This window comes from Galleria mellonella, unplaced genomic scaffold, assembly GCF_026898425.1.
Source record: "Galleria mellonella isolate WM207_F2 unplaced genomic scaffold, CSIRO_AGI_GalMel_v1 utg463, whole genome shotgun sequence".
In the NCBI taxonomy this organism is placed as follows: domain Eukaryota; kingdom Metazoa; phylum Arthropoda; class Insecta; order Lepidoptera; family Pyralidae; genus Galleria; species Galleria mellonella.
In genome coordinates, this window is record NW_026442102.1 from 175,670 (window position 1) to 197,043 (window position 21,374).

General features: G+C 37.6%; 1 protein-coding gene across 1 annotated transcript in view; it reads right to left on the minus strand.

The window, feature by feature from the left end:
* Nucleotides 1-21,374, minus strand: part of LOC113510146 (uncharacterized) — a 37,921-nt gene that overhangs the window by 6,585 nt on the left and 9,962 nt on the right. Inside the window, exon 3 of the mRNA XM_026893620.3 lies at nucleotides 1,118-1,214. Within this exon, the coding sequence (XP_026749421.2) occupies nucleotides 1,118-1,214 (97 nt within the window). The remainder of the gene's footprint in view (nucleotides 1-1,117; nucleotides 1,215-21,374) is intronic.

Genomic DNA, 21,374 nt, shown 5'->3' on the forward strand with positions numbered 1-21,374 from the left:
AGTGATCTCGCTATTGCCACTTCAGCGTGACTTTAGTTCTTTTGCGGATATCCTCATTTCGGATTCGGTCACGCAAAGAAACACCGAGCATGGAGGAGAGGAAAGAAACTCCATAGCTCGCTGAGTAATTTGTAACTTTTGTATAGGGCCAACCGTGTAGGACCATGTTTATGTTCCATAAGTCATCAATGGCACAGATAATATAATACTATATGTTACTGGCAACACGCACTGGTTAAAGACCTTTGTCTTTAACCAGTGCGTGTTGCCAAACTTTAAGGTATTTTGGAGGAGAAGAAGTGGCGTAGTTTTTTTAACGTTATTCCAGCCGAGTTGGTTGTCGAAACTTTTACATAAACATCTTCAAATAAAATTCGATTCAATACTCAGCAGTTGTCGAATGAATGTCTAATTAGAGAACGTAAAAGTCATATACCCACATTTTCTCAATAAAAATATGTAAACAAATAATATGTTTAAAACAACCAAAGCAGTGCAAGTGCAATAAATGCATTCACTCAGGAAAGTAAGGTACACCGCACGACAGAGCCGGTGTGCGGCGTGCATGACGAGAGAAATTGCGCGTTTAATCGCTACTAGATACATGACCGGTTTGTTCCCGGTTGCTGCATTTATAGCTAACTACTGCCTGCACTATCTAAGTTTCAAATAATAATAGTATTACAATTAATTTAAAAACGACTTTAATTTTTTTTTTTTTTGAGAGATGGACAACAGTGTCTCTCTTAAAACAACTCCAAGGCCTAACTGCAGTTACCAATCCGCCTGTCAAGCGTGGCAACTACTAGCAAAACTCTCCAAGAAGGAGGCTTATGTTCAGCAGTGGACAGTAAAGGCTGATATGATGATGATGAGGCTTCTAGTAAAACTACTAATTTTATCAAAAATGAACTCCTGTCAAGATTCCATATCACTGAGAAATAAACTGATTCATTAAATAGTAAATTTAATCTTAAACATAACAGATGACTGGTAGAGAATGCCATGCAGTCCACTTTGCAGACATATTTTGATGTGTGCAAAAGTATAAATAAAATAAATAAATGAAAACGTTTACTAAAGCTCCATCACAACCCCTGCCACCGACGGTACTCACCGATCATGTTGTGCAGGTTGTCTATGACCACCTCCGTGTTGTAGGTGGCGTCCACGGCGCGCTGCAGGAACGATGTCCACGTGCTCAGCTCCGCTTCCTGCACGCACATTGTTTGTTTGATTAAGCTATTAAGACGTTATAAGGTAGTAAGCACTTGAACAGTTTAACTTTAACTAAAACTATGAAATTTACTATATACGTACTATATGAGATGGAAAAGGATGCTGGCTACTTTTTATACCGATGAGTAAACATATTCTGGTCACGCGGACAAATCTGCCGGTAAAAGCTAGTATATTTATAAGTACAATGACAGAATTTTCATCGTGCCTCCGATCAAACAGTTTAAAACTGTTTTTGTGTTCCTCTCCGTAAAAGATTACCTGGATGAGATCGCTTTCAGCGGTATAGCCGCTGCGATATTAGCGATAATCCATATAGGTTTTAATAATTTGTCAATATAGATAAATACATTCTATCGTCTTCCGGTCCTGGCATAGAATGGACCACCCCTTCCTTTCCCGCGGTTGTCGTAAAAGGCGATTAAGGGAACTTAATGGTTGAGGGATGAGCAGCAGCGCCATTTTTAAATATCACCAAAGCCTAACTGCGGTTGGTTGATATCGCGATTTCAGCGGCCGCCTGTTGTTTTCTCACTGTGATTATTTTTTGTAATTGTTTTTATCTACTCGTGTAATAAGTTTACTACTGTAATCTTTTGGAGGAAACAATAAAAAGTATCTATCTATTTACAATAAGACATTAAAATATATTTATTAAAGGCTTGTATTTAATATACGTGTGCTTCATTACTAAGTATATCTAATATAAGTCGAGATCCATTCGCAGTAACGGAGGGTGGAAGTTTCCAGCATGACGGTGCGGAGCCGTCTCGTGTAATGGGCCGTCTGATTTACGGCCGGCAAAGTTGATGCGTATATAAAATTCGAAAAGCCTATCGACCATCGACGGAGCCAGTCAGACACCCCACACCGTCGAACATCCAATAAGCCGGTTGAAATGGGAAGCCGTACGAGCCGGTAACAGATTGACGCCATGCGGCAACACGGCCCGTCCGGGTACATGTTCCGGTGCCCTTGTTTGCTCACCGGCCGCCTATATGGACGAGCGAGTGACGATTAACTTAACACTTATTATACTGGCTAGTTGCTGGGGACCGTAGCGCCCATATCTATGCATTTATTTACATATTAAACATTGCCATGTATACGAAGTAAAGTTTAGTAAATATAGTTAATTTTTAGTAAATATAGTTAATTTTAAACTTTCGCGTTGTTTACACATTTTTTTTTAAACATCGGCAATAAAGAAGCAGGTATGTAGCTACTATTTACCTGTAAAAGCTTTTATATCGCGTTAAGTCCCAATTGTGGGTTTAAAATAAATAGACGGAGTTATGAGGTAACAAATATAAAAAAAAAAAATTACAGTCGAATTGAGAATTGAATTGGAAACAAAAAGAGGAGCGTTTGAACTCGGTTGAACACGGCAATTTCATAGATATAGATAGCTTAATATTTTGGTATTATAGAAAGATTGAACCCGCAACCATTGAAAGATGTGGTAGTTTATAAAACCGCTACAGCGCCGAGGTCGCCTTCTACTCAACATACGAGTACTACGTCGATCGATCAGCCGACTACGGCCGCCAGGAAACAGGCGGCCGTAGTACAGCACTCGCCTTACATAACAGAAGCGGCGCACTATATACCGTGGCAACTATTGCACGAGGGGCATATTTATAGAGATGACGGTCAGGGCCGCCGCGCGACCGCGGTCGGTGCACTGTGCCGCCCACGCGCCGCCCGCCCGCCGCGAGCTCGGCTCTCACTGGACCCGACCCCGGCCCCGGCCCCGGCCCCGGCACGGGTCACCCGCCATTCGCTAACTGACCCCACGGTAAATATAGATATGAACACCGATTAATATTTGCAGCATTTTTTTTAATGGGTGATAATGGTATGGTAACTCCGCCTGCGCTAACGGGATATGCTGGCGGAGCACCAGTGAAGGGTGATCGTTGAGAATGAAAACAGGCCAGTTAGTCCATCATGATGAATTCATAAGGAATTAACCATGATAGTTTCCAGGGAGAACCGCGAGGAGGTCGACCTTGCTGAGTATATTGCTAGCAATGGGGTTCTCAATCTCCATTTCTAACAATCCCTTCCCCCCCCATGCGGAAAAATTAGATCGGTAGGTATTAGACTCTCTCATAGACGGTTCTTATGCGTAATTTGTAAAATAGGTTTAATGGAAAATAGAAAAAAACGCACACTGCCCGCTAGTAATTAGTGCTATTTTCCACTCAGGATTTACTGGAAAAGAACTCTTACAGAGTTAAGCTCTTCTGTTGTACGTCATTATTTAATATAAATTCTATATAACGTATATAATTTTTTGTAAACAATAAAGTATAAATAAATAAATGAAAATGGAAAGTAGAAAGACGACATGTTGCTAAATGATCGAGCAACTTAGTTCAGAAACACATAACATAGATTAAAACCAACTTTGCAAACATGCGTGAACACATTTACAGGAAGAGTATAATAATGTATAGTAGAAAGAGTGAAGATGAAGATCATCTTCGATTCGAATTCTGTTTACAGTCAGATGCATCAAACGCATAAGCAAAAATCTGATGGTATGTAGTAATCGTCGGCTTAGTAGACGTGCACAGCACCATAAACATCACAGAACATGCTGTGACATCTATTATAATGGGGTAGACCATTATACGCGTTAAGTGTATATCTTTCATATACTTGGTTCATATTTTTTTTGGCAGTCTGTTCCCCTTACATCCACTTTCATATTGAACATTTTTAATTATTATTAGTATTTCTTACTTTTATTTTATTATCGCAGATTTCCACTACGCTTTGAAAGGAAAATTATTTTTACTAAGAAAGTGGCCTGTTTAAACTATGCTCTGCTACCAGGAAATGTAATAATAAAAAATAATTGTAAATTACAATTATAGATGTTTTTTATTAGAAGCCAAATTATAAAACTTCTTAAAAGGCATAAGTAATGTTACAAATGAATGACGCAAACTGAATTTCCCTCAAAAAACATTGGTGATACAAACGTATATAAAATATTGTTAAAGAACCATCATACCGCGTCACAAAAGGTCACCGTTAGAATCGTTTATAACGTAGGGAATCATTGGCACGAGGCCGTAACGGATCGACAGGTTCGTCGACACGACGATGTAAAATGGTACTGAAGCCACTTTTTATGTAACATCTTGTACAGGAAGTCATGTTGCTTTGTTATCGCATACCACTTTATATTGGTACCTACTCTGGAAATAATGAATCAGCGACAGTTTCTAGTTTGATACGCAGAAAATATATAAATTATGAAAAGGTTTTTTTTTATAAGTCCATACTCTAAAGACTTGACTGATTTGTTAAGTTAATGAAAAGCTGAAACAGTTTTTTTTTTTTTTATTTTAAACGAAAAAAACGTGTCTCCTTTGATACTACTGACATAAAAATCCACTATGAAAATTTTTCCGAAATTTCTATGAACATGGTAATTTAATGAAGTTCATAGTGTATTAACATTCATCGCTGATCGTCTGTATTAACCCGAACTGATTTTTCCAATAGATGGACGTAAAAAATTAATGAATACAATTAATCAATATCATTAGTTTTAAAAGAATAACAGAACAATTACAATCAAAAATAGATGCTAAATAGTAATAAATGCCACACTATCACACCAATAGTCTAGTCTTTGAACTACCACATTCTATTTTACGGAAAACCAGAGAACGAATTTCTAGGAGCACAACCCAGAACTAACAATGACTTTTTTTAACCAACTATGTGGATTGTGACTCGCGACAACCATAAGGCGACAAGTCTCGCCGGTACCCTAAAAATGAACTCATTAGGCTTACGTAGTTTCGCCAATAACTCACTCGGGGTCAGTTATTCTATTAAAACCGTGAGGAGTAAATCCTACGCCCGGCACGTGCACGTGGTGATGATGACGTGACCCAGTTGGTGTACCGTGCTCCCTCCCGCCCACGGCGCACGGCGCACGGCAGCCGCCGCGTCGAGCCATGAATTGATAAGCAAGGTGAGGGCGTCAACTGTTTATGTATACGGGAATATTTAATGAAGGCTTAAAGTATGCGGGCACCTACGCAAGCTAGTTTCTATGTGGTTGAGCTTCGAGGACATATCTCTACAGTGAGTTAAGACAAAAAAAAACTACCTTTGTGATAAGGAAACAAAAAGGTTCTCAATTCCCCTGTAGTTCCCATTCGTGTTTCAACCGTGAAGCAGTTGTGTTTGCATGGCTGTGTTTCGGTTTGAAGGGTGGGATATGGCAGTGAATTTACAGGGTACAGAGGAATACGCCTGAGTCCTCAGGAATGGCAACACACGCGGAGTATCATGGGCGAAACAGTATACTCTGTTATGTCCATGGTACTGCTCATGTCTATAGGCGACGGTTACCACTTTCCATCAGGTGGGCCGTCAGGTTGTTTGCCATTCTAAGTCGTATAAAAGAATAAAAAAATTAAGTTTTTCTGAAATGAAATTAAATGAATGATGAGTAATAATTAGTTGAAAGAAATTTACATTGGCCGCACACATTGTCTCTGGGTCGGTGTACAAATATATATATAATATATTCCACATTATATTGCCATTCATTAGTTATATGATTATAAATAAATAAATAAATGACCCCTTATATTTATTTATTACAGTAAACAGAAAATAAATGTATAGACATTAATTGTCCAAACTAATAAATTATTTAAACAAACTGATTAGATATCAGATAATTTGTGTTAGTTTTTTTTTTTTTATACAACTTAGAATGGCAAACAAGCTGACGGCCCACCTGATGGAAAGTGGTAACCGTCGCCTATAAATTGTCAACTTTGATAACTCTATTTGTAATCGATAGAGTTTACTCTCGAGTTGGTGCCACACTATTCTGTCACGATAAAGGCTACTTATTTTCATTGCTACAAAGCTCTGTTGTAGCTGTGGGTTCTTTCATGATAAATTCTACTACGATTCTAATTACAGCCCTCTATACCAAACAGTAACAGTACAAAGTATTCTCTTGTAATAATAAAAGGAAAGAAAGGGAAAATATCGACTTTTTTAATATAGCGACATTATCCGACTATTAAGTATACGTATACGAAATATATATATCTAGGTGACGAGAGTTGAACAAAGGTGAGAAAAACGGTCAGTATATTTTAGAGACGTTTGGAAAATGTTTCTATACTGTAAGTAGAAAGTTTGCTATTTGTGTGTTAAGAAATTAAACGATAAAATGCTGTCGCCACCATCCAGTTCTCATTTTACAGCTTCACGGTGAGAGCACGTGACACTTGTATTTAGGTCACTGAGCTAAGGTTAAGGGCCATGGTATTAGCAAGTATGTAGGGAGCCGGTCGTGGATAGAGCACAAGATGTCACGGACGCTCGTACGCCGGCGCCGTCCCCGACCATGGTGCCTACACGTGCAAACAATATCGCAGATTTTCTGAACGAAAATATTAGATAAGCCTTAGGAACGAGAGCCACGGCGACGCCACACAAATATTTACTCGTTAATGGGTGTCTCCCGGGACAAAAGACTATCTTTTATGGCTAAGTAACAAATGAAAATATCTTTTTATAATAAAGGGCTTTTTATTTCCTTAATTTTCCGACGGATCTAAATCAATTTGAAGTACTTTGAGTTTTCAATTTGTGTAGGCTGCATAAATCATGTATACATTTATTTTTCACCAGAAGGAGACTTTGTACAAAAGTCGATTGCTTGGGTACCTCTGTCTCATTCGTGTTTCAACCGTGAAGCAGTTGTGTTTGCATGGCTGTGTTTCGGTTTGAAAGGTGAGATATGGCGTGAATTTACAGGGTACAGAGAAATAACACCTGAGTCCTCATGAATGGCAACGCATGGGGGTATCATGGGCGAAACAGTATACTCTGTTATGTCCATGGTACTGGTCATATCTATATGCTTGCACAGTTGGGCGAGGAACATATTTTTAGTAAATAATCAAAGATATAACAATCACCTGTTTTACATTTAGCATTTTCAGCGAGACCGCTGTTGGACTGTATGTTTGTAATGTGGTGAACTATGTACATATGTCTCATTTATTATCCTGCCTATGGATCGCTGCAGAATTTATAAATGTCACATAAAATACAGTCCAAAACAGTTTATAAATAAAACAGTTATGAAGGTAAAAAACGAAAAAAAAAGTCAACCGAATTGAAAACCACCTTTTTTATCATTATCATCATCATTTCACCCATTTTCTGTCCACTGCTGAATATAGGCCTTCTTCATAGACTGCCCTACAGAACGGTTCTAAGCCCCCTTCATCCACTGACTCCCTGCAATGCATTTGAGGTCGTCACTCCATCTAGCAGGGGAGTCGTCCTACATTGCGTTTGTCCGTACGCGGTCACCACTCAAGAACCTTTCTTCCTCATAGGTTATCCGTTCTTTGAGCTTTTAATTATTATATACAGAAAATTATTATCCTTCTTTATTTATTAAAATTGATAGATATCGCGTTTATATATAAGAAGTACATAACAACGCGCGTCGCTTACGTTTTATAAGTATGTTGCGTGCCGTTGCGTCACGCGCACCAAACCGCAATGTAATCCGGAACGTGTCAACTTTCGGATTGGATTAAAAGAAACCAAAAGTAACTAGAGTTTCAGATATATTACGGTTATGACGATTGACTCTCGCCCGACACACGCGCATCTAATCGTATTGTCACGCAACGGAAGCTGCCCACGCGAACGCCTTGTTCAAACACCTCGTACATGGTACCCGAGATGGTGTATGCATACAACATTTCGAGAAGTGAATCGTATCGTATCAGCTGTTATCTACTGCTGAATATAAGCCTCCCCCCTGGAGAGTTTTGCTAGTAGTTGCCACGCTTGACTGGCGGGTTGCCAAATAGTTGGTAGTTAGTAGTTATTAGGCAAATAGTAGGTAGTTAGGCTTTCGATGATTTTTTTTGATGGGTGAAAATGGTATGGTAACCCCGCCTGCGATAACGAGATACGTTGGCGGTGCACCAGTGAAGGGTAATAGGTGAGAATGAAAACAGGCCAGTTAGCTCATTATGATGATTTCATCAGGAATTAATCATGATAGTTTACAGGAAGAACCGCGAGGAGGTCGACCTGGTTGGGTATATTGCTAGCAATGGGATTCTTAGCCTCCATTACTAACAATCCCTTTCCCCCCTTTCGATTATGTTTAGAAGGGACACTGCTATCCTTCCCTCGACAATTAAATGAATGAATGAATGAGTATATGGTTGTGCGTGGAAGAAAGTGCCTTAAAAACGCATGGTGGAAGACCGCCACTTGTCCAGATGATTGGGATGAAACTTTAGTTTGTGGCGGGTTGTACGGTGGTGAAAATCAGCAGCAGGTATCAATCCGAACAATTCCTCAGATATGAATATATATATATATATATATATATATATATATATATATATATAACTATTTATTTACGCGACATATCACGCCAAAGAACCGGTTATAGTTATATCATATCCGAAAAAGGCTAAATCTGGAAAACGGAGAAATGAAATAAATAAAATAAGTCCAAAAACATTACTTTCCTTTCGTCGGCAATCGGATAAATGGATGTTTCTATAAAGAAAACCAAGGAGAAAATATAAGTCATTATAGCAAATGACGATGATAAAAGCATTTACACTGGTCAGCAGCGGCCGCGACTGCGACGCATCATTATCCGCTCATTACACATTTGGGTGACTTACATCAGCACCACTTTCGCTGTATTCACATTGTTGCTCGATTTAGCGATTAATGGACAAAACAAAGACTAGAACCAACACTAGCAATAAGATAAGTATATTCAAGACTAAAATTTACAATGGGGTAGTTAGAAGTATTTATCGACTATTAACCGCTGTGGAGAACTAAATATAATACTAGCCATGCCCACATTTTACAAACATGTTAGAATCTTACGTAACAGGGAGCAAACCTTATTTAATTAATTTCAGTTTATTCACGGTGTTCTCCATCATCGGAAAGTTACTAGGGACTTTAAATTTAAGAATTAAACAGTAAGTGTTATTTAAATATAGTAAACTATGATCAGGTCTGGCAATTACATATGTAAATCTGCATTCAACATACAGCAACATTCGACGGGGACAGGTGTCGCCTGCCTGACGACACCGATACCACGTGTTTGGAACTCATTTGCATCCACAAACTTATCAGTATACTATACTATTAATAACCGATATTTTTTTTTAAATGTTGGGACACTTGATACGACACAACAAACTTATGAACATTATAATAGAAGGTAAGATAGAAGGAAGAAGGGGGAGAGGGAGACCGAGACATAATTACATCAGGCAGATCAAGAAAGGAGTTGTTGTCGTGTCGTATCAAGAGGTGAAGAGACTCGCTGAAAATCGTAGTGAGTGGCAAGAGCTCCACCTACAGGAGCGCAGCTTAAATAGGATAGATAGATAGATAATTTAGACGCTATATAGATAGGTCTTCATTTATTTTATTTCTGAATACATTTCACCGCACTGTCAAATATTTAAAAGGGATGGATTGACATTTCTTTGACTGTTTTTTATCTTAATATCTACATGAAATAATACTAAATTAAACGGTATATATATATATATATATATATATATATATATATATATATATATATATATATATATATATATATATATATATATATATATATATATATATATATATATATATATATATATATATATATATATAAGTAAATAACGATAACAAAGTCGTAATACAACGATACATCAACTTGTGTTTACCGAGTACATTAACCTAAAGTGTTCACGAAGCAATTTGTAAATTAAAAGCGTTAATTAACAAGTAATGGCTCTCGCAAATATTAAGCAAACGCGTCTGGAATCACTGTACTCCTAACAGTTTAAACAAAAAAAACTATATAAGTCTTACTTATTTCTTCTCATATATATCTCTTGCCGTGTGCTCTCGGGATAAAATATGCTACCCCTTACTTTCCCGTGGTCGTAAGAGGCAAATACAGGAACTTAATGGTCGACGAATGGGCAGTATCGTCCAAAACCTAACTGCGGTTGCCAAACCGTCTGGTATGCGTGGCAAATATTGGCAAAACCCCTCTTATGGCTGAGGCCTGTGTTCAACAGTGGAGAGTTAACAGCTGATATAGATTCTTTTGTATAATTGAAAATAATTGATTAAATCAATTTAGAAATTTCGATAATATTGCAATATTATTTGGCGAAACATATGACCTTGCTATTGAAGGTGAGTCGTGTGAATAATACGCACAGATAAAGTCTGAGAACATATCAAGATTCTGCAAATAATGGAAATTAACAAATACTAATGTTGACGCAGCTTCATTTTGCAATGTAGATGTTACTCAACTGGGGAGGACAATCAAGCTCACGTTCCATCTGACAGAATATTTTACCAGAGGGAGACTTTGTACAAAAGTCGATTGCTTGGGTACCTCTGTCCCATTTGTGTTTCAACCGTGAAGTAGATGTGTTTGCATGGCTGTGTTTCGGTTTGAAGGGTGGGATATGGCGTGAATTTACTGGGTACAGAGGAATAACACCTGCGTCCTCAGGGATGGCAACGCGTGGGGGTATCATGGGGGAAACAGTATACTCTGTTATGCCAATGGTACTGCTCATGTCTATAGGCGACGGTTACCACTTTCCATCAGGTGGACCGTCAGCTTGTTTGCCATTCTAAGTTGTATAAAAAAAAACAAATATAGTGATTTAAAGTACATACTGCTACGGCCTATGTCCATGACACCCTTCCACGTTATAATTGCTTAGGATTAAGGTTCTGTTAGTTAGTTAGTTATTTAAGAATTATTCGATATGATGCCCACGGCCACTTTCCTGCTATCGTACGGCTCGCCATCGACAGGGAGTTCATCTTCATATCCTACAGCCTCAATGGTCGGGTACAGCGCGGTTTTAGAAATGTTACCTCTCACGAACACTCAGGTTATGGAATGAGCTCTCTGCCTAGGTATTCCAAAGAGCCTACAGCATGGGGTTCTTCAAAAGGGGGGTAAAGAGGTTTCTTCAGGGTCGGCAACGCACGCGTAATACCTCTGGTATTGCAGGTGTTCATAAGTTACGGTAACCACTTACCATCAGGTGGGCCGTATGTTTGTTTGCCAATTCAGAGGAAAAAAAAAGAGTTTTTATACATCAAATGTCAAAGATTTCCGTATCTGAAAATCTGCTATACGTATCTCTCTGTGTGTGTTTATTGTGCCCATAGACGTTCATTGTTAGTTTTCTCATAATACAGGGACGATCCAATTTGAAGACCAGGCGATTAGTGCCACTTATTATTATTATTTATCTAAAATTACACTGAACTAGCTGACCCGACAAATGTTTTTATGCCATATAAGTCAATTTCTTTGGTTAGGGACCCATTAATTTATTTTATTTATTTATTTAAATAACTGTATTGACCAAAATGCTAGTAGCATTCTGTACCAGTCAACCTTTGGGTTGAATGAGTGAATCACCTAGCGGTATGAAATATACTTTACAACCAATTCTCATACATATCAAATATACATAAAAAAAAAAATCATAAAATCAATCGAGCCGTTTCCGAGTTCGATCACAAACATCGTGACACGAGATGTTTATATAAAAGATATAAAATACAAATAAGTATATTTGTTATTATATATATTTATTGAAATTGAAGTTGAAATCATTTATTCGTGTATATATGTAATTTAAGTTTGTATGTATATCAATAATTAATAGTACCGCATTCGAGTATTCTGACACTTCCCTATGGTTGACTGGGAGAGAATGCTTTTAGCATTAAGACCGCCATGTACACATATTTGTACTAATGAATAAATAAATAAACAAATAATATATAACGAAATAACTATTCTTATTTGCATTGTTTTTGTTTTCTATACTTGTACTTGGCATCATTTTTATATTAGGTTGAAAAATTCAATATGAACCAATAGTTCCCAAAACAAGCCAAACAAAAGCCATCCTTCCAGAAGGTTGTAGGATTTACGAATAACTAGATAACGGCCAATATATTGTTCGACGAAAGCCGACATAGGACCGAGCAATCAATAGACATCAGTGGTGTTATTAAACTGTCGAGATCGGATTTATTCGGCCAACACACTTCTGTGCTGTTATCTATCGCAAATATCAAAACATTGGCGCCTCTAGACAAGCGTACATAATTGGTCGTGGCGATAAATTATCCACGCTGCAGCTTGACATCATTTATTACAATACGATCTAGGTTCTAACCAATGCCTCTAGGGTTACCGTTTAATACTTTGAAAAAATGTAGTAATTATTTGTGTGAGCAGAAAATATACATATATTTTTTGAAAATAAAATGGTCACAAAACTCGCGGACCAGTTAGGACTTGTAAGGGAAGTCACATTTGGATAAGTAACAAATAGCTTAAGAGGAATAGTAATGAACAGGGATGGGGCTTTTTTTTATTATTATTTCAGCCGGTAACTGTCCACTGCCCACTGCCTTTCCGATAAGGGGAGTTTTGCCAGTAGTTGCCACGTTTGGCAGGCGGGTTGGCAACCGCGTTTAGGCTTTTAGAGATGTTTTAAAAGGGATGCTACTGATCGCTGACGGAATTGGGCTTAAAATGTAAGAAATGGAAAAGAAATTTAACATCGTTAAAGTAAACCAATAAATATTGGCAAGTGTTGCTCACATGAATGTGTTTCTATTAGCTTAACAACGTGGAAACAAACCCGAATAAGGACATGAGAACATTTTCTATGAAAGTGATTGTAGCAAAATGTATGTTACCTATCTATTGAAAATGAAGTGCCTCTTTCATTTTACGCAAAAACTTATGACATCATATATCGAACTGTATTTAGGATAAGCCATAGTGGTATTAGGCTTATACTGTTAAATATTAGCACGCTGACATACAGGCAGAATGTGTATGGGTAATGTAAACCTCTTCCATCTAAAAATTATCTACGTTCTAACAAAAAAAATTATTTCATTTCATTGCATAGTTATCTACCTATCTCCTAAGGGTGCTGACATGAAGGTAAAAACAGAATATTAAAATAGTAACTATGTATAAATAGGAGATGTTTATTAATGGAATTAATTCCGGGTTACACAATTTTTACGTCACCGGCACTTTATCTAGCAACCTGTAAAATGATGTTCCAATCCCAATTCTAGGATAGAATAAGAACTGTTTTGTATTTATCTAATTTACTTCCTCTCTGTGGTCATTAATCATTATAAAGATGACTTGCGATCTCATATAGAGACTCGTCACCATGATTCAGACACGGAGCTTGGAATATTATTGTTACTTGGAACGAAATGGTGAACAGAGTGCTTTTTGTGCAACACGTGCACGAAACAAGATATCCGATACTGATATCTAGCTTTCTAAAAATAAAGCATTGATGACACTAATGTCTGTCATTAGCGTCACCGATACTTTAAGGCGATATTGAAACTCGAAACATATTTTTGGCTGACATTTTAATAAATTTAAATATTTGATACCGGATATTATATTGCGGAACTCGTGGATTCGATATTTAATACAAAAAAAAAAAAAATTGTTAAATTTAAATAAAACTTTATTTCTATTATAAAATAGCGAATGTCGACAGCCCTGTGTGTGTGTGGCGCCCACGGGCCTAGTATCCCGCGCGGCGCCACTCGCGGCCGCGTCCTGCGCGTGCGCTTTCACTATCATTACCGCAAATCGCACAATGCCGCCGCTGTCATTAGAAAGCGAATTTCCATTTATATGCAAATCCCGATCTAAGTGCTAGATGTTACGTGGCGCTGTCGGCTTTTTGTCTCGATTCATTGTTGGGCCGACTCCATTGTGTGGGGACAGCCATCGCCCCTACACCGGGCTAATGAAAGGTCGAACGCGCCCGCGCACCTCTCTCGCTGTGCGCATGTTTTTAATTATTGTTTTCATTATAGTCGTGTAAGTACTTACTATTGTAAGCTTTTCATCCAGTACTCAATATGGATAGTGGCGACCGTCGCATAGAACCTTCTTTTTAAACAATGCAGTGGATATCACCAAATAAGTCTATGAAATAGCTTAATGGCTCTGTTTTTCATTTTTTTATGCAATTGTTATCACTTCCCAGATAGAGCACCAGTTGGAGCTTACACTCGGTATACAGGTGTACACTGTTAGCTAATATATTCGTTATTGTGTTACCATGTTCATTTTTGGTATATGATAGCATCGTGGTTTCATTTTTATCAACAACTCCCAGTAGCAAGTGTTAGGGAATGTTTATAGTGATTCTGGTAATCTATGTTCTGGTACAAAATAAGCAAGCTGAAGTGGCAATGGGCTGGTCTCATAGTTCGAAGAATCGATACCCGATGGGGAAGAAAGGTTCTTGAGTGGCGACCCTAGATAGAGTGACGACCTCAAATACATTGCAGGAAGTCAGTTGATGCAGGTGGCTCAGGACTGTTCCTAATGGCAGTTTATGGGGAGGCCTGTGTCCAGCAGTGGACGGGTAATGGATAAAATGCTGATGATGATGAATGATGTACTCGTACTTATTATACTCGTAATTGTATTAGGTTTTGTTCGAATCTGTTATGTATTTTTCATTCATTTTTTTAATGGATGATAATGGAATGATAACCCCGCCTGCGCTATCGGTATACACCGGCGAGGTACCAGTGACAGATGATAAGAGAAAATGAAAGAGCAGGTCAGTTAGCCCATCGTGACAAAGAACGATGGTTTCCAAGAGGGACCACGTGGAGATCGACCTGACGGGGTATATTTTTCATTCGTCAGTGAGCATTGTTTATTGAACTAGTAAAGTGTATTCAACTGGGTATGACATGCGAGTGTCGCGCGCTGTCGACCATCACACGCGCGTCTAATCCTAACAATATATGCACACCGTATCCAATGAACACACAACGAACTCTGCGCTTCACTTCAACAGTGAATAGGCAGAGGTCGCTCAAGTGGAGGTCGCAGCTCAATACAGAAATAACATCAATTATTATATTAGTGCATTAGGTAAAAATTAAATATTAAGGAATGTTTTTTTTTTGTACGAAAATGACAATTAAGCATAAAGTGCACATGATCAGAGACTACGTGTTTGATTGTAAACAGTCACTGCTGTCTGTGAAAGCTTACAACATTGTGAATTAAAACAAACGTCATTCGCGTGTTTTTTACCATTGTTAAATAAATAAATATCTTATAAAACCCGCTAACCCTTCTAAGTAACCCATGTCTCATCCTTCAAACTAGTGCAGTAGTAACTATGACTTATAGGCGTAACAGGGTCGTTTGCATGTGAGTATATAGTAAACTTCAAACAATCACCCTAAACATCGACGCTTCAAGAGCGAAACGTAACACAGACAAAGTGCAATTCATTAACAATAAGAGAAGTGCACCGCGAGCGTCGCATTACAAATGGGGCTAAATTGGCACATGTGCATCTGTCTGGCACTGCACTGCTCTGCTCTGTTTGTAAGCATTGTCTCGACGGTCTCTGTTGGCAGACAGGCGCGACGACTGACATCTCGAGGTCGACGACACGGCGGCGATTCAGCGGGGGTGAATTCAACGTGTAATTTTATTGCGAGTTGTTAATAACATTCCATTTTGAAGTTCATAAGAATTATAGCCAGCTTAATAGCACCCACATGTTCCAGACATGCGATGTTTGTTTGCTACGTGAACGTGAGCGCAATAGTCGTATAGCGTGACAATACATTTTTAATGCGAACTAGAACGGCGATTACAAATGTTATCGACAGTGTTACAATAAAAAGAACGAGGGCCCGCGGACACGCGCCAGATTATGGTAATATTTATTGGCTATCGATCAATACCCCCTATGGATTTTTATATTATCACCTAGATTAAATTTAGATAGATCAACCTACTATTATATACAACTAGTGACGTAAGATTTACAACACATTGTTTGTACTTTACAAACACCTAACCGAGTGTAACTAGTTACACTTTCCATTCTGTATTTATATCCCTAGACGTACATAGTATGATCCTATAAGTAAATTAAGTATAAGCAATAACCCGTTTATCCATAATAAGTGAAAGGATTTAATGAAGAAACATCCCCGAGTCGAGTGAGCTAAGGAAGCTAAGGCCTTAATTGCTCGCGCCGTGTCCCAGCGCCTACTCAATTGGATAATGTTGGCGGATAATTGGCGGCCGTGTGATTTCACTGCTGACCCGACACCCGCGCCGTGGCCCTTATAATTAGCAGTACAAATGAACACACAGATTTCTAGATTTTCAGTACACACGTACGACTCATGGTGAAAGTAAACATATTGATCGAAAGATTCCTCCAATAAGATCACTTTCCTGCACACTGAAAGGATTTGTTTCGTGCGCATTCGTTTATATGTATTGAGTACCTCGGATGAAGTTTTGAGTAATGCTAGTGCATTACTAAAAACATTATCTGTATGGTAGACGATAATAGGGATTTTTTGTTCGTAAATCTTCGTTATACATTATTTACAAAATAAAAGGGTAAAGTACAGTTAATGGTGCGTTAGTACCTGCTTTTTATCTGAAAGGCTATACTTGCAGATTGGTCTCATAGAATTTTTTATCAAAATCGTTTCAGCAAATTAGTTTTTAAATCAAAATAACTAGTTTTATCACAATTTAAGTAAGTTTTTTGTGGGTTACCATATTTTTTCATTCGGATGCTATTGCTTATTTCTAATTTTATTGTGGACATTTCATGACAGATTTTATTATATATAGATAGTGCAATATTATTACATATCGATGTCGCCGTACAGACGTCAAAATCAAGGTACCCGTAAACTGTCATTGTAATGATTCATACTCCTCCCTTCTGCCTAATAATACAGTACTAGTAAGCGTTGCGTCAATACGCTAACCTTTACTTAATGCAAAACAGTAAGACATATGTTTTCAAGCATATTTGGTGAGTACTAAGACTATACCAATATTTAATGTGCACTGTGTAAGAAGCTCTAACGTAAATGTATACGCAGCAAAACCAAATAAATTCATCAAGTTCATTTAGCTATCATCATTATCATCTTTTCGGCCATTATCCTTCTACTGCTTGATGAAGGTCTCCTCCATAGACAGCCATAAGGTCCACACGGTGCATTTATTTATATATTTAGCTAATTTTTTATATTTTATGCCACCATTTATAAAAATAACAAATACAGTTAGTATATTAAATTTACATTAACTTTTTATTAAGTATTTAAATACAACATATTAATTGATAAATGATAGAGACTTTGTGACTTGACAATATGGGTTGTCGGTACTAACTTATTAACGTGGGACACATAACACCTTCATGCTCAGGAGCGGCCACGCATGAAGGGCACCATAGTCGTCACAGTGAAATGAAAGTATGTAAGCGTGATAGTGAAATTACAGAGTGCGGTGGCATAACAACGTCCTCAGAAAGGAAGCGCATGAGGGCTACCATAATACCGCTCATGGTACTCTGTAATATCCGCATGGAGCTGTCTATGTCTATAGACGATGGTTACCACATTCAATCAGGTGGGCCATCAGCTATTTCCATTTTCAAAACCAAAAAATGTTATAGTGATTACTAGACGTGAAGTTGAACCCAATCTTTCAGCATTGGAGTGCACTAAAGTGGTACACCGAACAGGTTCACTGACTAAAGCTGATCTAGATTTTCTAGTTAATACTCCATGAGCTCACCAAGTCTGCCATTTAGGCGCAAACATCAAACCAGTTGAGTCAACGCGAACGCGGATCGCGAAATTGACCCTGCCCGTGGTCGGGCGGCATAACAAAGACAATAATCGGCAGATAGCGTAATGAGGGTCAACAGCCGCCTGTGAAACAACTGTAACGCACTAACCCGGTCAACAAACCGGACCGTCGCCTCCGACTTGTAATGAGAACCGATCACTGATCCACCACACAAATAACAGCCTTCATCGAGCCATCAAATGTCCGCCGTCGAAACCCGCTCGCAATCTAGGGTTCAGTTGATTTTTTAAGTTACAAAACTAAATTGCTAAAACGGGAACATCTCTACGATCAGCAGTGAACGTGTGTCACGAGCGAAGTAATTTTTTTGCAGAACAAAATGTAGCTACGTGTAGCTGTAACGTGTTAACATGCGTTTTAGATTGGAATAGGGTAATATATATATATTTATATATTGCTAAAGCAATATCTATATATTGTAGTTATAGTTTCTGTATATTGGCCTAATAAAAATGTATTATATATCGGTTATACAATATATAATATCGAATTTAAGCATCCGATAGAAATAAATACATATCTGTGCCTCTAGTGAGAAAGGGTTAAATTCAAAATGGCCACTTTTCAGGAGAGCCAAAAAACTATTTTAAATAAAGAAAAAAAATTCTGCTGCTTTTATTATTTGCTAATTGAACAAGTTAATGATTGCATTTATAGTAATTTTTTCTCCTCTTTCTTATGAAATTGTCGTTTTTTGTGTAAAATCAATAGTTTTAAAAATAATTCTTTTATACCTAGTCACACTTAACAAAAATATTAAAATTATCATGTGAAAATAGTTTTAAGTTGAATTAAAACTATTTTATTGAAGTATTGAAGAAAAACAATGTTGTGTATTTTACGCTATAAAAAATAATAAATGGTGTAAAAGGGTTCAAATCAAACTGATTCATTTTACACAAAAATAAATTCATATTTAAAGGGTGGTTCTAAGTATCTTGTCATTTTTGGCACTATTTTTGTAAAATATTGTAGTTTTATTTCTAATTATGACTTTTTTACCACAAATATTTTGTTAATTGTAGCCTTTTACATGTTTACTATCTCTATTGTTTTTAAAGATATCGTTACGATTCTTATACCATTCGAAAGAGAAAAATTTGCTTATTTAAAGTAGCCTAAAAAAGAAAAAGGCTATAACTTGAGTTATACCCTTTTTCACTAGAGGCACAGATATATCCAACTAGTATGCGCGAAATCGAAATGGGTGACCTTTTTTCGGCTATCAATGTTCAGAGAAACCTAATATATACTACCAATATTACCCATGCCTATTTTAGACTATTTTTAAAACTGGTGTCTAAAGTGGCAAACCTGGTAGAGTAATGATGAATTCTGAGGTCGGCGTGGGTGCAGGTCATACCATGACGTGTTTGTACGTAGTTTAGGCCCAAGGGCCTCACCAATAGGGTTGGCAGCTAAGGTTTATTTTTATTATGTTTTTCCGTGACTTCGTCTGCGTTACGATTGTAAATTATCCCCAACAGTCGTCTGTATACGTTAGTTATGGTTCCATTGAAGAGAGTCGAGTTCCTACGGCCTCTATCTCTACATACATCTCTTGCTGCAAACACCAACATAATTGGTGTCACGCACGCACACCGCATGCCCAAATACCATTATCTTTACTATAAAACCAAAAGTAAATTCACTTTTGTATATTATCATGCATATTCATAATGTTATTAGTACAGACATATACTTAAATTAATATAGAAATGCATATACTGTGTTTAAATCAGTGGTCGTAAATTGCATTGAACAACAATTAATGTATTTATATTTATTTACATGCCTTTATTTATATATATTACATGCGTTGGATAAAGTATCATGATTACTTAAAGATATTTTTAAATATTATCTCTGTATTTAGAAACCTTCAATCTGATATAAAAAATTTGACGCAGAAAACGTTCTAGTTCTATATTAGGTTGAAGGGCGAACTAATCACCGACAACAATTATTAATATCAACAAATTGGACGTGTAAACTACGAAGAGTACTCAATAAATATTTATTTATTTATTTATTCATTAGTACATTATGTGTACATGGTGGACTTAATGCTAAAAACATTCAAGTAATTATTGATATATATACATATTCAAATTAAACGAATAAATATATATAAATAACCGATATATTAACACATATATAAAATATACTATATTATACACGAAATTGAGAATAATATATAGTACTTACTACTCGAATAAAGTATAAAAGTGAGCATGAATTTTTTTTTGAAAGACCGTTTAGTCGGTAGTTTTATAATTGTATTAGAAAGGGCGTTCCAGGGCCGTGAAGAATGTAGGAGAAAATAATTTGAAACAAAACCAGTACGATGAGAGGGGATAGATAGTTGGAGATTATCACTGGAATATACACATATAATGTAAATATACGAGGTCTGTCCGGAAAGTTCGTATAAAAGTGTTCTGGAATGCGAGAAAGAGGAGTGGGGAGGCCAGGTAAGCGCAGGACCCCTTCCTTATGTCCCTAACAATGCTTCAGTTCTGGTCTGACCGCCGTGCGGTGCGAACTGGCTTGTCACGCCATCTGTGAAGTTACCTCTTAACGAAACCCCGTCGGCATGGAGCCCGCTTCCGTTGAAGAGCAGCGCGTCGTAATCAAGTTTCTCTCGAAACTCGGCAAGAATGGCCGTGAAATTTTTGCCGATCTCAGAACAGTTTATGGGGATGATGCTGTGAAGGAACCAACCGTCCACAAGTGGCTAAAAAGATTCAGAGAGGGCCGAGAAAGCGTTCAAGATGACCCACGTTCAGGACGTCCTTCCACTTCACATTCCGACGAAAACGTGGAAAGAATTCGAACTTGTGTTAATGGGGACCGTCGTTTAACGGTCAGACAGGTGGCTGAAGAGCTTAATTTGGGCAAAACCGTGGTCCACGAAATTCTAAGAAACGAACTTCAAATGAAAAAAATTTGCGCCAAGATCGATCTCTTGTTGTCCGTGAGTTTTTGAGTAAAAATTCCATTACGGTGACCGAACACCCCCCCTATTCGCCGGATTTGGCCCCGTGTGACTTCTTGTTGTTCCCAAAAACCAAATTGGTACTTCGGGGGCGGCATTTGGGGGACATAAATGAGATAAAAAAAGCTACGACGGGGCAGCTGAGAAACCTACAACCAGAGGACTTTCAAGGAGCCTTCTCACAGTGGAAACGGCGTTGGCACAAGTGCATTATGTCACAGGGGGAGTACTTTGAAGGGGATAAAATTGATTTACCTGAATAATTGTAAAATAAAATTTTTAAAAAACTTTTAT